This window comes from Falco rusticolus, chromosome 15 (assembly GCF_015220075.1).
Source record: "Falco rusticolus isolate bFalRus1 chromosome 15, bFalRus1.pri, whole genome shotgun sequence".
Taxonomy (NCBI): Eukaryota; Metazoa; Chordata; class Aves; order Falconiformes; family Falconidae; genus Falco; species Falco rusticolus.
The window spans coordinates 8524875-8540559 of NC_051201.1; the positions used below are offsets into that span (position 1 = coordinate 8524875).

Here is a 15685-nt window from a genome sequence, read left to right on the forward strand (position 1 = left end):
GTTTTTGTTTGGTTTGTTTTGGTTTTTTTTTTAAGCTACTATGTTAGACTAAAGTTGCATTTGTTGTGCCTGGGAAAAAACTGGCAATCAATAGTCAATAGGAAAAGCAAAATGAAATGACCAAGTTATTTTGCCAGTGGATGGTAAGTATTCAGTTTTGCCTTGGGAATTTTGTTTAGCAACAAATTTCTTCCCTTTTTTTGCTACGTCTTACAATAAATATACCTTGGTGTTGCTGGAGATGTGATTCTTGAGTGAAGAACAAGGACTCTTTTAACTGACAATTTAGTTGGTTCCTAGAACTTGAAAATAAATCCTGGCAGCTGATTAGCAATAAACTCAATCTGTATGATTTGCTTTCTCCTCTCTGTGGACATTCCCCTTACCCATAGCCGACAAAACAGCAGGAATCTCCTCCAGGAACAACCTCCAGGACTGCTGCATGAATTAACTTGGCAGCAGGTGCTCAGCAGGAGAGGGGACAATCACTTTCCACTCATCTTTCCAATTAACCCACTGATTCTTCATTATAGCGCTGTTCAGGCTATTTATTTTTTCATGTTATTTTTAGAAAAACATGGAAAATTACACGCAGAAAAAAAGAGCCCCTCTCTGTTAACAAAGCTCTGAGGCAACCTGCCATAAGCAAAGAGATACACTAAGCATTTACCTCCAGTTAGTGAGGTATATTCAGGAGGTCCTTTGACATTCTCAACCAAAATAAGCCCCCCCCGACTTCTGTACCCTTCTGTGTGGGGAAGGGCTTGAAGAAGTTCACTGAAATGCCAGAATCCTATTAAATGCCATTTCACTGATGAAATGTACATCAACACTGATGTTGATGTACCAGTTACACAGGATGGACTAGGAAATATATTCTGTCCTGTAGGCTTAAGGAATAGTGAAAGATAAGTGATCTTCATAATTATCTTAACTCATCACAAATTTTTGCATCAGTGTAAGGTCAGAGTAACACAGCTCCAGGAATATATAACTACAGTTTATATCTGCAGCTCATTCTTACCTTTTTTAAACATAAAATCAGAACAATCATTTAGATCACCAGATGACTCTGAGTTTCTCAAGTTTATAAGCAGATTTGCAAAACAACCATGAAAGAGGCTATTACGGGAATATCTCCCTCCTAGCTGGAACAAATAATGACAGCACAGAAGGTCTTTACAAGATGTCCAGTGTGATTTCTAGACAAAAGTACTTTGAATAACCACAACCAAGGACATGCTTACCACAGAGCCAAGTGCTTCCTGCAGATTCCCAACTCTTGTCAAGACCCTCTGATCTCTTTTGAGGTTCTTGGATGAAAGATTTTGAGAAAAGTAAATGTAATAGTTTCAATACAAAGCTACTTTTGGATTTGCTAGACACAAGTGATTTTAATGGCATGGACATCTATCTGGACGTGAAATTAACAGGCAGAAGTCAACTTATCTCCCACTTCGTGCAAGAATGCATGTTGCAATTTTAAGTCAGACAGTAAAATGATAGAACAAAAGTAAAAAACAGAAGCAGCTTACATCCAAGTGTCATTTGCTCTGTGCATATTATAATTCCCTCACGGTCTCTAATATTGTGAGATCAGTGGACTTCCCTGCTGTGTAACCTTACACCTACATAGTTCTTTTTCCATCTTTCTTTTTCTATCCCTTTTATATGTTCTCAGAAAGATCAAATCATTTGTGCTATTAAAGACTCTGGTAGAATTTTTTATCCGTGCTGGATATATTACTTATGTGAAGTAAGAATTTTAATTGGAAATTTTACAGTTGGAAACACTAGACAGAAATAAATGTTTCTTCATGTTTATTATAGCCACCTTTTTGTGTACATTTTTTAGTCTAAAACAGATTGTCTGTAATAGAGTCCTTTGGCAAAAGTAGAAGAGCAGCAAAAAAATCCTTACTGTGATACTCCCTGCTTTTTTTGATAATGAAAAGAGGAGGACAGCTCATTCGTTTCCTTCCTCAGTTCATACGTGGCATCTATTCTCACATAAAAACTTGAAATAACTGAGTAATTAAGTTATTATTGTCAAATTTTCAGTGGAAACTACCAAAACACAGGCAGAAACCCCAAAATATATGACATTCCAAGAAAAGTTTGCTATATAATATGTAGCAGTCATCTGCAAATGCTCTAGAAAGGAATGTTCAAGAGAATGCTAAGATAACATTTCAGCTCTTTGTATAACTATTAATTTATATACACACCTCCTGTAATACTTACTATACATCCTGGAGACCTTACAATGTTAAACACAGATTTTCAAAAGATTTGTGATAATACTGGTATTTTTGTTTTTCTTCAAAATTGAAACCTAATGACAAAGAAACAGTGGAATATGGGGAAGACTCCAATCCCCATTTTAGAGGCTGGGAACCAATAAAATTGTGCAAAGACATGTAGAACTCTCAGAAAGTCTCTATATACACTCCATGAGATATAAGCCATACATTAATCATTATTCTTTTGCATATTTTCTCAATAGTACATACCTTTCTGTGAAAGGATTTACAAATAACACATATTTAGATTGGCAGCATCATGCTGCACAGAAAAGACAAGTGAATGTAGCCCCAAAAACTCAATGTCATAGTCCCACGTGTGATATCTCTCTGTCAATTCAACTGTTTCGAAATCTTTTTTTATTCTTATAATTACAAGAGCAGTGGGAAAGAATATTTATGACCTGCTTTCTGATCTAGTACAAAACCCCAGAAGCTGCAACTTAAAGCATACCTTCATCAATGTTCACCGTGTAAAAGGCTATTCACAGACAGGCCCTGAGCTGGAAAACTGATTTGTATGTTTCAGACTACGCTTAGGTACAAGGTAGAAACGTTGGTTTTTTGCTTCCAAAAGAATGCCATTAAAATGCTTGGAGAGATACACCTGTGTTTATGTAAGACAGGGTTTTTTTGTTTCTGCCTTAGGCTGTAACACTTTCTAAAGGAATACTTGATTAAAAGGGAACAATTTTGAGTTTGCATGTTATAATTTGCCACTCGTTAGTAGATGCAAAAACAATCTATTTGTTCATTAGTATCCGTACAATATTTTTTTTTAATTTTTAAACTTAGTATTTTTAATATCGGTGTGTTTATGTACACCAAATAAATTTTTATGAGAAGTCATATATGTATCTGTGTTAATATATATAACACAACTGTGTTATGTGTAATATTTTACATGTGCTAGATCTTTCCTGATAACTGTCTCACACAAAACCCTGTTGAACAGCAGTTTACAAGAAATATGACCCCTTGCCTAATCTGTGTGGTAAAGGCATAAATGTTTTATTCAAGTAGAAGGCTTATAAAATAATCTGAAAACAAAAAGAGGCCATTTTTATAGTATATTTTGTCTGATTTATGATAGCCAAACCATATGGGCACTGAAGCATTCACAGGTATTTCAAACTGACCTGCTTCTCATGAATGTCAAAAATTTGTGATGTTTTCAAAAATGCAGATTGATGACTGCTATCAAATTTGATTGCAGACATCAGGTTCAAAAGAAAAAAGTTTTTGTGCTATAAAAATCCAGCTGACTGATCAAACTGTCTCTCCTGCACCACAGTAAGTCACATGCCGTACCAACATATAAAATGGCAGTTCACAAAACATTCCTATGATACTTCAGCAAGCACCTGAACAAATTTTTATTTTTAGAGAGACCTGGACTTTCTGGAATCCCTTAAAACACCAATAAGAACACAGGAAAAAAAGTATTCATTCCATGTGAGCAAATGTACTGATAAGGAGAAGAACTGGAAAATGTCACATATTTTGTATATTTGAATATTACTTTTTTCTTTCCCAATTGGCCTAAATAATAATAGCTTATGCCAGAATTGAACTGCTGAATCAACTAACGAATAAAAAACCTAAACACATTTCCAGGTCATGTATTGCTTTGCAGAAATAAAAAGTGCTGCTGGGAATTTTGAATCATGAGCAAAGTAATATTTAATCATGTATAAGAATACATCATTGTCATACGGTAAAATTTCTTGGAAAGAGAATAATTGTGTGAATATTACTTTGATGCAAAACTTGTAGTAAACAAATTCTTGAATAAAAAATTGAGGCAAATTTACAGAAAAGTGATGGAATAAGCATTTCCTCGTACATTTTTCCTTTGAAAAATGTGAACTTTAGATAATAGTCTGTATAATTTCTAGTTATATTCCTTTGGAAAAGTTTGAACTTTAGATAATTGTCTCTTAAGTATTCTAAAACTTTCCTTTGACCTTTAGTCCAGCAGAGCTATAATCAAACTTATCTATATTGTCACTTACAGTCTAGCAGCAGCTCTTAAATTTTATACCTTGTTTTTGTAACCCATTGAAGGAAGGAAGGAAAATCCCTGCTGAATAAATAATGATGTAGAAGCATGCACTGAGTCTGAAACGATACTAATTTCATTGATAATGTGGTAGAGAAATTATTAAGACATAATACCTTTTTAATTCTCTTTTTAATTCATGGATACTTATGGCAAGTCAAACCAGGAAACTTTGTGCTCTGGGTCTGTTAAGTTACACTGTTACCACGGTTGTCTGAACTGTACCCAGTATGCCTGATTTTAATCTCACCTGCTCTCTGATGTTATGCCCATTTATCTCTTCTGAATCCTCTGGTGCCGGTTATGATTGACAGTCCCACAATACGAAGCAAATTCAGGCCAATGAAGATGCTAAAACAGCACTGGCTTTTGCCTCTCGTTTTTCTCTGTTGTATTCAATAAGCCAGCCACAAACTTGTTTACTAATAATCACATTGCTTTGACATGCTTTACTTTATTCGGATCACATCACTACATGGCATGTGCATTGAATGTTACATCTGTAAAGTGTAAGAATTAATGCAGGTTGCCAAGCTTTAGTTTAGAAAGAGATGAAATGGCTGTCAAATGTGCTTAGCATTAAAAATACATTATTAACAGAGCAATTTGCATAGAATGATGGATCATTTTTGAAATCTACATATTCTAGTTAATTCTATTAACTTGTTACTTTAACCAAAAAGTTTCAGAAAGTAATACTGTGTTTTAGAATGCTTTGATAAAATATTGGCTATATTTTGCATTGCAACCAAGAGCTTTCCATTACTGTGTTACCAGATTCCAACAAAATGCTGCAGATAAATAAAAACCCCAAAATATCCCCAGGTTTTGCCATCTGTATTTCTCTTTAGGGATAATGGATTCTTATTCTTATTATGAATGCGTACTTACAAGTGCAGTCTAGAAGTGAAACAAATGAAAGACAGGTATCTAAGCCCCTCAGGTGAGATTTACGGTTTTACACATTACATTGATTTGGGGTTCTCCTATACGTAATGCTAAATCTCAAGCAGATTCACTGGCATTTATAAAATGTAGGTTATGGAAGAGTTCCAAGGATTCCATCCTACTTTCTTTACCTTCCTCACTTTATACACATCCTTTAATTCTTACTTCAGTGACTTACTTCTAGGGTCTGGAAAGTTTCAGAGTCTTCATGACCATGAAGACAATCACAGAAGTTTGAAGTGAATCTTTCTTTCTAGAATGTAAACTATGAATACCATAGTAAGAAAAAGAAAACTTAAGCAGGAACATTTTGGGTTTTAAACATGATATATTCTTGGCATTTAAGTGAATTCCACACTAAGCAACTTAAGAGCCACTTCTCCATGCCATGATAACTGTCTTTTCTGTTCCAATACTGTATGGAACATATACATTCACATAGTGAGAATTTAAAACTATTTACCAGTAGATCTTATAACAATCTATTAAAACTCAATCTGTAATTGGATATATCAACCATACTGAAGCTTTGTTATAACAGTTGGAGAACAAAATTCAAGCCATAACAGTGTATTTCTATTATGCTATTCCTTTTTCTTATAATGTTCACTTTGAAATATAACGGCAGAAAGCAACCACCAGACTATAAAAAAAAACCAACCAGCATTTATTGAAATGCAGCCTATTTGTACTGGTGTAATAAAAGCCTTATCAGAACTTGCATTACAAAATGCCAACTTTCAGAGGTTTATAACTGATATAATAACTTACTATGAGAAGAAATTTAGATTGTGTACTCTCTGCCAAAGAACATTGAAAGTTAAATATGACTTACATTGCTGAGGTATTTTCAGTAGAGAAAATAAATTAAAAAAAATTGACTTATCATTTTGTTGAGCCAGGGCCACTTTTTAAAAAAAAAGAAAAAGAAAAAGAAAAAGAAAAAGAAAAAGAAAAAGAAAAAGAAAAAGAAAAAGAAAAAGAAAAAGAAAAAGAAAAAGAAAAAGAAAAAGAAAAAGAAAAAGAAAAAGAAAAAGAAAAAGAAAAAGAAAAAAGTGGCTTTGATTTTAAAAACTGCCAGATCCTACAGTTCTTATATACGCAGAACTCCCTTTAACTTCACTGAGAATAATTTCTGTGAGAGAACTGAAAGGAGTGCCATTATACATTTTTGTAAATGTCATCAGGAGTTATATTAGCTTTTTGTAATTTGAAAGACTGAAATGCTATGGTATAAGATTGCCCCTGGGCACACAGGCAGCATGATAATGACTTTTTGAAGACATTCTCATATGCAGATTACATAAAACAATAAAATTTATTATCATCAGGCCATTAATGGCAGTAATTTATAGCTCTGTCTTACACTCAAAGTATACACATAATGTCTTATTGTATGCACACCTCTCAACAAGGACGTGTCTCCTATGGTGAAGACTAACGGTCATTTGATATGCAGAGAACAGCAAAATGCATCCAGAGAAGGAATGTCAGCAAGTGAAAAAAAACCAATTACCTGTCTATAGAGTGGAATAAATTGCATAAAGTTTTCAAAGGAAATATTCCAGATACTCTTGGGAACATTTCTGCATACCATATAAACATTACACAGAGAAAACCTGGCATAGCCAGAAGTTCCAGACTGCCATCACAGTCAGATTACTGAGAAGCAAAGCAGGTCTACAGGAACACATGTGCACATACATTTAAATTTCAAGACTAGGACATACCACAAGACCCTAACTTTGCTATATATGTTGTGTGACACAACACACAACTTGGAAAAAGAAGGAGCAAGGGAAAGATGTCAGCATATGAGTTCTGCCTCACCACTGTAGAGATATGATAAAGTTAGTGCTTATATTGGTAAATATCCTCAAACTATAGCATCAGTTCATAAGGTGTTCTAGTGTTTTCATGGAATCACAGAATGGTTGAGGATGGAAGGGACCTCTGGAGGTCATCTGGCCTACCCTCCTGCTCAAGCACAGCTGCCTAGAGCCCAGGACCATGTCCAGGCAACTTCTGAATATCTCCGGGGGTGGAGATTCTGTAAATAGTAAACCAGGTGTTAGTCACTATTGAAATATATGTGCAGCAAAACGAAAGACATTTCATTTATTCATTCTCCTCCTATCAAGCATAGAAAGTATAAGGTACAAATATATAATGCATCTCTATGCATAGAGAACAACTTGCATATCACAGTGAAATTGTTTCCTGTTGTCTTCTGATTCATGATGAAGTACAAATGAAGTATATAGGAAGACGCTGCAAGGAGCAGGATCAAATAAAAGTAATACAAGAGACTAGGCAATTCTACTGGCAAAAAAGAATACATGTTAATATGCTAAAAAACCTCCGAGATCATGAAATAAACTTAAATAGTCCAAAAACAAAGAGCAGAAAAAACCAACAGATACTTTGAGAAAGATACGTTTCCTTACTAGAAAAAAAAAGAAAAGAAAAAATACTAAAAGAAACAATTTTAGTCTAGAAAAAGCTAAGCTTTTATATGAAGTTTTGAAGCAAGTGGTTCTGCTAGACAGACTGCAGTAGGATTCTAAAGTTTTTAGCAAATACATCTTTTGGTCTTGTGTGTTAGCAGCAGACAAACAAAAAATAAGAGAAAGTTGATTTATTATAAAAAAAATAAATTTTCTTATTGAATAATAGAAAGTAGTACAAAGAAGTTGTAATGTTGTGGGATAGATAAAGATGGTATGTAGAATCAAGTGTAAAACACCTTCCTCTACATTTTGTACTCCAGCTTGTATCAAAGATACAACAATGCTTCCCTGAGTGGCAGAGTAACTTCTACATGTTTTCTACCTGGGAGCTTCAGAAGGATCCAAATGGACACCATAAAGCACTCTTGAAGATCACAGTCTTCACCGATCCATAGGGAGCCATTAATGCCATAGGAGCCATTAATGTCACATGTGAGTATCACATGAATGTTTTACAATACATCTGCAGTATATGCATGGCACAATGACAGGCATGGTGATTAAATGACCCATCCAAAATCATATAGGAAACCTGTAACTAAGATATACAAAAGTATTCTGAACCCCAGAACACTTCGTTAACCAAAATAAACATCCCACAACTGCTGTAGAGTGCTCTTAGATCACAAGGTCTTATTCTTTGTTGGCGTGAACACTGTATAATTTACAGAAGGGTCATATATAATGGATGAAAATGTTATAGAAAGTGACATGACGGAGTTAAGCAAGGTTACAGAGTGGTAAGTTCAAAAAGGCTACATGAAATATTTTTACCTTATTTCTTATTATTTCCTATAACCTAGATTCTAGCTTTAAGTTCAACTGAACAAACATTTCCTAACAAAACACAAACAATCCCAACAAGTTCTATATGATTTTATGAAAACAATGTGAAACCGTAATGTGTTTTATTACATTATAAAAATTAGAGAAGAAAGTCAATGTTCGTGTTCAACAGTCCAACATGCTATAGAATATAGGACATACCAACATTCAGTGATTATTATTGATGCTCCTTTTAAGGTTTATGACTGCAATACCTAACTCCATTCAAAACTCCACAGATAAGACTTTATTCCTGATTTATCTTTTGTTATAGAATCAGATAAAAAAAAATATTACTACATTGTTACATTTACTGCTCAAAAATATACATAGACCTTAGCCTATAGCAAAAATAAAGGTTACTTGCTTAAGCCCACAATTACTTTAAGCCAAGCTGGGGTGATCTGACTTTGTTATTTTAATATGGGCATACAACTACTACTGCTTCGCTGATTCACTGTACTCTGACTATGCATCCATCCATGTTACGTTTGAAGGACCCCACTAGCTCTCCCTCTTCAACACCATCAAGCAGACATCTGGTCCTTTTCTTGAAGTTCTTCTATTTATCTCTCCCTAACAAGCTGCCTTATTATCTCACTTCAAACAGGGGCCCATCTTCACTCCCTCTATAATCAGCATTGATTACCAAGTCTGCACATCCTATCATTTTAGGATATGCAAACTCTCTCCCCAGACTAGACAGGTCAACCTAAGTGTTTCATTTATTTTCTGCATTTGGCTCCATATGTAAGATCTCTGCATTCAGTAAAATCATGTACTCTACCTCTTTTCTGGCCTTTGAATGGATTGCCTTCTAGGCATATTTATTATATAAATATTAAATACTAATACTTACATAAATATATCACTAATTACTGGATGCTTCCCAAATGGAATACATCCTAATGAGATAGAATTAAATGAAGACCAACAAAGTGAGTCATTTGACAACAAGACCACCCATACAAATTACAAAATCAGAACTTGATGGGAAAATATCATAAGTGGTACACCCCCACCCCCACCCCCCACCCCACCCTAAACTGAATAAAGCCTTTGTCTCCATTATTCTTTAAAACTTGACGTGAGAAGCTCTGGTCAGAATCATTAAAAATGTTGTATTTCCTTCAGTGTGTCACTGCTAGATTTGTTCTTGTCAGAGATATACAGCCCATTCTTGAACCTGCTTAAAAGGAGTAAGGAGAAAAGGAAAGGGTATAGAATAAATGTGAGCACACCAGACAGGCTCGGTAGAATGTATAGGCATAGACTTCACATAATAATCCGTGTAATGGTCACCTTGTAGGAAGAACGACTGTGATTCCAATAATAAGTTCTTCCTTCCTGTACACCACTTCTGTAATTGGTTCAAAACAAGATGCAAATTGGAAAATAGTCGGTGTCTTTTTAAATCACATTATAATGTTAGTTGTGCAATAGTTTATCATACAAGCCTTGAGGCTAAGTGTGAAAAGTTAGTACCTTTTATTTTAATGGAGGAACCATATGCAAACTGTTTGTATAATTTATATGTGTTATTATGATGAAAGGAGACTTTTACTAATCAAATGAAAATTTAACAGCTAATATGTGATTATCCCTGCTCATATTGTTTTCATTCTAGCTGTTTAGATTCTTCCTCTAGTGGAAGAGTGTTGGGGTTCTTTTAATCCTGACTGCAAGTGAAACTTTAAAATGGGACTCCTATCTAGTTTCTCATTAATTGACAAAATAAAAGTACAATTAGAGCAACTAATAAATTAATATTTACTCCCCCTCAAAAGCCTGTATTTAGAACGTGATAACACAAAGAAACATTCCATAATGAAAACAACCAATACATTTACAAGGTGGAAAAAAAGTAAGAAAAACAGTCTTGTGCCATAATTACCAATTAGACACCAATAGAGAAAAAATCAAGCATTCAAAACAAAGCCAAATAATAAGGAGAAAACAGAGGGGGGTTCTTAAGATGCAATATGTCTTTGTCAGATAATATATTGAGGTGGTGAAGGGGCAGAGACTCTACCAGGACCTTCAGCTCTGGACATAATTTCTCCTACTCAGTGAATTAAACACGTTTATAAGCAATCAAACAGTGCATTGTCCACCAACACTTCCACTACAGGAATTGTTTCTTGCAGAAAACCTGGAGGAATTAGATCTACCCATGGAACCAGAAGTGGTACTTTGGCAGAAATCTTATTTTCAGAAGACGGTTGATTAAAAATCTAGAAACCTATCTTCAAATATTCTGTAATCACTTAGTTACAAATACTACTATGAAAAACTTTTAAAGTCATAGAATGTAATTATTGTGGTTGCTGTTAGCTTTCAAGGAGTTACATTTTTAAAGCACTTAGGGAACCTTTGAAAATTAAAGGGCTATTGGAGCAATTTGCATTGGAAGGCAAATTCCAGAGAGATGGTACTACAGATCTTACTGTTGTCCTGATAGCACTTAGTTGAGCAGTTTTTTACTCATTAAGAACAATGCCATTCTGTCTGCTAAGCAGTTCCGTTTTGAGACCCTGATGTAATGTTTATTTTCCGCAATCTGTGTCTGAAATTAAGTCAAACTGAATATTCAATTTATTCTTCTCTCCGTTATTTCTTTGAGTCATGTTCCATATTATTACTAAAAACGATTTCTTTTCATGCTAATTTGCTGACCAAATTATTTTCCTCTTTTGTTTTCATAACCTTTTACCCCTTAGTTCGTCTTTTTAAGTCACAGCAGTGTTGCTCACTTTTCTTTAGTTTTCTTATGAAATTAAAGGAATAAACTGGAAAGAGAGACATAACTATGTTATACTATCTGAGCATGATGATACTCCTACAGCAGGAAAATTCACAGCTGTCCAATCCATCTCCTCACCATGAGTAAGCACTGTTGTACATATGGTGCACAACAGTGACCTCAGATCTTTTTCACTCACATTGCATCTGGTTCTTAATTAGTTTGATTTATAAAATGAAACATAATTGATGCCTTGACAACATTTTGTTGCTTAGCAGCACAAATAATAAATTAAGAATGAGTGAAGTAAAAGTCTCTTTGGTCATGTATGCATAATGGTATACTGCATATATACAGTATTATCCTGTACTTCAACACTCACACTTTACGGTTTTTGGGGGCTGGGTCATCGTTTACATAAATGTCCTGAAATAGCTTTGTCATTTTTATTTAGTCAAACAGTTTTTAAAAAAGGCGCTTTCTGCAAGGATGTGATGCTGTGGAATTTAGTCTTATTTTCCCATGTGCACATACAACTCTTCTGTAGTTGTCTGAACGTTTGTATTGGTGAGGCTTGGAAAGAAGTTGTCATCACAGAGCTGAATTAGAAAGGACTGAAAGGTTAAACAGCATGTGGAACAGAAGCGCTCCCAGAGAAACGCTTTGCCAGCTACAAAACTATAAAAAGTACAGACGTGCTGGGGAACACAGCAGAGATGAAGAAGAGCCTAAAGATGCCTAAAAGAGGACAATCGGCTTACCAGATGGCCCCCTCCTTGCTGGTTCATTCATCAGGTTGGCCTGTCCAGTCGAATGAAGACTTGATGGACCGCATCTGGCTTAGGGCGGAGGAGAGAGGGAATCTGTCTGGAGTCCTGCATCCTGAATACAGGAGAGGAGTGAATAAGGTTTCAGATGGACAGAACAGACAGAATGGTCAAAGTGTGGAGGAGCTTGGGAGCTGAGCTAGCGTTTGAAGAGTTGATTCTGTTTTTCTGACATTCAGTTTCAGCTAGAGCAGCTATGTGCACCAAGAAGGATTCATCTTTTTAGCCTACCAAAGTGGTGAAAATCACATAACTAGTGTAAGAAGGTGCAAATCATCCAGATAGGGCTAAAATGTATGTTTGCAGAGGAACTGCACAGAGTCTTCACATGTTCTGTAGTTCTAATTAGCAGGGAGTCCAGAAAGAGCAGTGATCTACATGCAAGAAGAAAGATGGTAAAGACAGCAGAAGCAGGTGTCAGTGAAGGAAGTGGCACACAAAGGACTGGAGTGGAAAAATACTGGTTTCCAATCTACAGTAATGTAATCTTCACTTCAGAAAAAAACATCACATCCTTCTATGCCTGGGAAGTTACTTCAAATTGCACTCAATTGATATTAAACATCAAGGAAAAACATCAGTGAATAACAGAACATAGTCAATAGTGACGATAGTAAAGAAAGAAGGGGTAAAGGAAGCGGAAAGCTATCAAGTATGAAAGATATATACTGAGAATATTTTCACTGACATTCTCAGACTAGATGGGGCTAACACTACTGTACCATGGAAAAGTGTAACCTTGCTAGGACTGCAAAATGGTATAGCAGAAAGGAGTTGAATACATTACTTCAATGTGAAATCATACAGAGGAAATGGAAATGCGTTCAGTGCCTGGGAAGATAGAACTTCAGAGTATTACTGGAATGTATTTGGGTGCCTCAGTAATATTATCAGCAGCTTGAAATTCTACCAGTCTTCTAGAATTTAATAGTCCAAAGATCTATAGTACTGATTTCCACCTCATGTTGCTTATCACTTTATCACTAGCAGAAAGGGTTCATCTTTTTGAGTCTTTAGACACAGTCTATTACTTCACAAGATGACATTACATCTTAGAATTGTCAGATATGTAAATAAGAAAATTTATTATTTTTCCTACAAAAATGATCTAACACAGTTTCTGATCCAAAGCAGTTTCAATCAGGTCAATTGTCTAAGGGCCAAGGATGAAGGAACCTGAGTATAATATATAAGGAACTGCATTTCCTATGTTATAAAACCAAATTATTTCAGGGACTTGACACTTACCACCTTATGCACAACCAATCACTCCAGGAAAAGCGCTTGCACCAGCTGAATACCGCTTTTTGCATATTAATCAGGTGGATGCTTGAATCTGTCCTTTCCTTTTCCAGGCCGTGATAGCCCTGCCTGCCTGCTCCATAGCGAGGGAGGTAAGGTAGCATAGTGTTCTCTTATCACCACACAGCCGGATGGTAATTCCTACATGCCTTCCAGCCCACAGACCATGACACACCTGGGACATTCTCAGAAAGGCACTCAAACCTTGAAGTGTAGTATAACTTGTAGATCATAAGTAGAATGTGGTACTTCAGGCCTGTAAATCACATTTTGTTTTTAACTGAGAAAGGTAAGTAAGCATCTGAAATGTAACTAAGAGTTTTCTGAAATATGACTTAATGTCAGAAAAATCTAAATCCACAACTAAAATGCCTCATGCAGTTTAGCTACCTTAACTCTCGTATGATTTGTTCTGATAAAACTTAGGCCTTTCTGCTCGGCAAAATATCACCACCATCTTTATGCTTCCTTGTTTTAACTTCTGTAACTCAGAATTTATAACATAAGCAAAAAAGAACTTATTGAGCAAAATCTCTCAACCACACTAAAAAGCAGATCCTTCAGTAAATTTATATTAACAATATCATTATTAACTATATTATTCATTAAAAAAAAAATCAATGCTTTGAGGTTGTTCTGGTATCCTGAGTTTATAAAAATGTTGAACTTTGCTTTTTAAACTGTTCCAACTTCAATGCCATGCTGAAAAAAAGACTGATAGTATGATATTTATAATACCTTTTTTCACAATATGAACACTCCTGGAGAAACATGGCGTCTGCCTGTGGATGGCAGATTCTGGCACAGAAGTGCCAGATTATAGGTTAGCTTGTGTTTGTTAGGGTTTTTTTTAATACATCAGAATAATCAATTTTTAACTCTACTACTGTCACACTGAACACACTTCATTATGGAAGTATTCTTTGTGATTTCTGGTGCCAAGACTATGCCTATTAAGAGAGATGATAATGTTGTTTTCTAGATTATGCCGCATATTGGTTTATAATTTTAGATTCAGTCTTCTAGATGTTATTCTATACCACTAATATTGACAGACATGGTAGAAAAATATTTAATTTTAGACACATCTCTGATCACATCACTTAACTTTACTTTTCAAGAAAACCACTAAAAAGGATGTGATTTCATATGTTTTAGAGTTCTACCTTGAAAGTCTAATTACTGATATATAAAGAAAATTTGGATGATTATTAAACACATGAGAAATATATGAGCATGTGCTTTCCCTTGAGAATTGCCATTGTCAAACATTCTCTGGCACAGATGGCAGCTGGGCCACAAAGTTTCTGAAGGCTCATGAAAAATTTCATGAAACTGCAAAAGTGTATGAGGATTTACTGCTCATATCCAAGGACCATATGGGTGCTGTTATTCTAGGTGTACATTGTACATCTACCAAGAAATGATGCGTTTAATGATGTCCTTGCTAAGGCAATTTGTACCTGAGGTCAGTGGGTTAACTTTCAAATTGGGCAAAGTGGAAGGAGGGCAATGAAATAGCAGTGCCACCTCTTAGCTCTCTGAGGCATATATTTGGAAAGAAAAGTCAATCAAAAACACAGAAGGAGATTTAGCTGGCAGCTGAGACAATGGCAGAGATATCGAGAAATGCCAAAAGAAACTGATTCAAGGAAAGAAACTCATTTTAACACATGAGAGTTACTCTTGTGGGAACAAAAGACTCATCCTCCAGGTATGCATTTGACAGACACTGCTAAAAATATTTTCAGGGAAAAGATATGGAAAAAAATCTAGGTTTATTACGTTAAAAACACAGTGACAGAGAAGTACTTTAAAAAAAAATGAAGTAGTGCTGATAATTTGGTTTTATTATTTGGGATAGCTAGAAAAGAGGTTGCATGTAATTGTCATCTTTGACTATTTCAAAATAGTTTAGAAATATTTATTATTGTAAAGAGTTGATGAAAAATAGAAAATGTGCAAAATACAAAGGCATGTATGCCAGTTAGTGGTTGAAGTGATTATACCAGGCTATTTCCATTCAAATACATGACATTGCCTATACTTTCAAGGCAGCACAATGAGGACGTAAGTGACAGATTAAACTTGCTAGATGGAAAGAACAGAAGAAATGGACATTTAAACATGAACATTCTTGGAGCTATTATAGGTATAATGTACTA

At 35.1% G+C, this 15685-nt stretch overlaps 1 protein-coding gene across 5 annotated transcripts in view; it reads right to left on the bottom strand.

Moving 5' to 3' along the window:
* CDH8 (cadherin 8) overlaps positions 1–15685 on the bottom strand; it is a 214158-nt gene that overhangs the window by 5463 nt on the left and 193010 nt on the right. The window contains exon 1 of one of the 5 annotated variants that reach the window (XM_037409401.1): positions 12153–15308. The exons of 3 other annotated variants lie outside the window; for them this stretch is intronic. In XM_037409401.1, the coding sequence (XP_037265298.1) occupies positions 12153–12183 (31 nt within the window). In that variant the 5' untranslated portion in view covers positions 12184–15308. Of the gene's footprint in view, positions 1–12152; positions 15309–15685 lie in introns of those variants that run through there. One more of the 5 variants, XM_037409400.1, reaches the window with a different exon arrangement.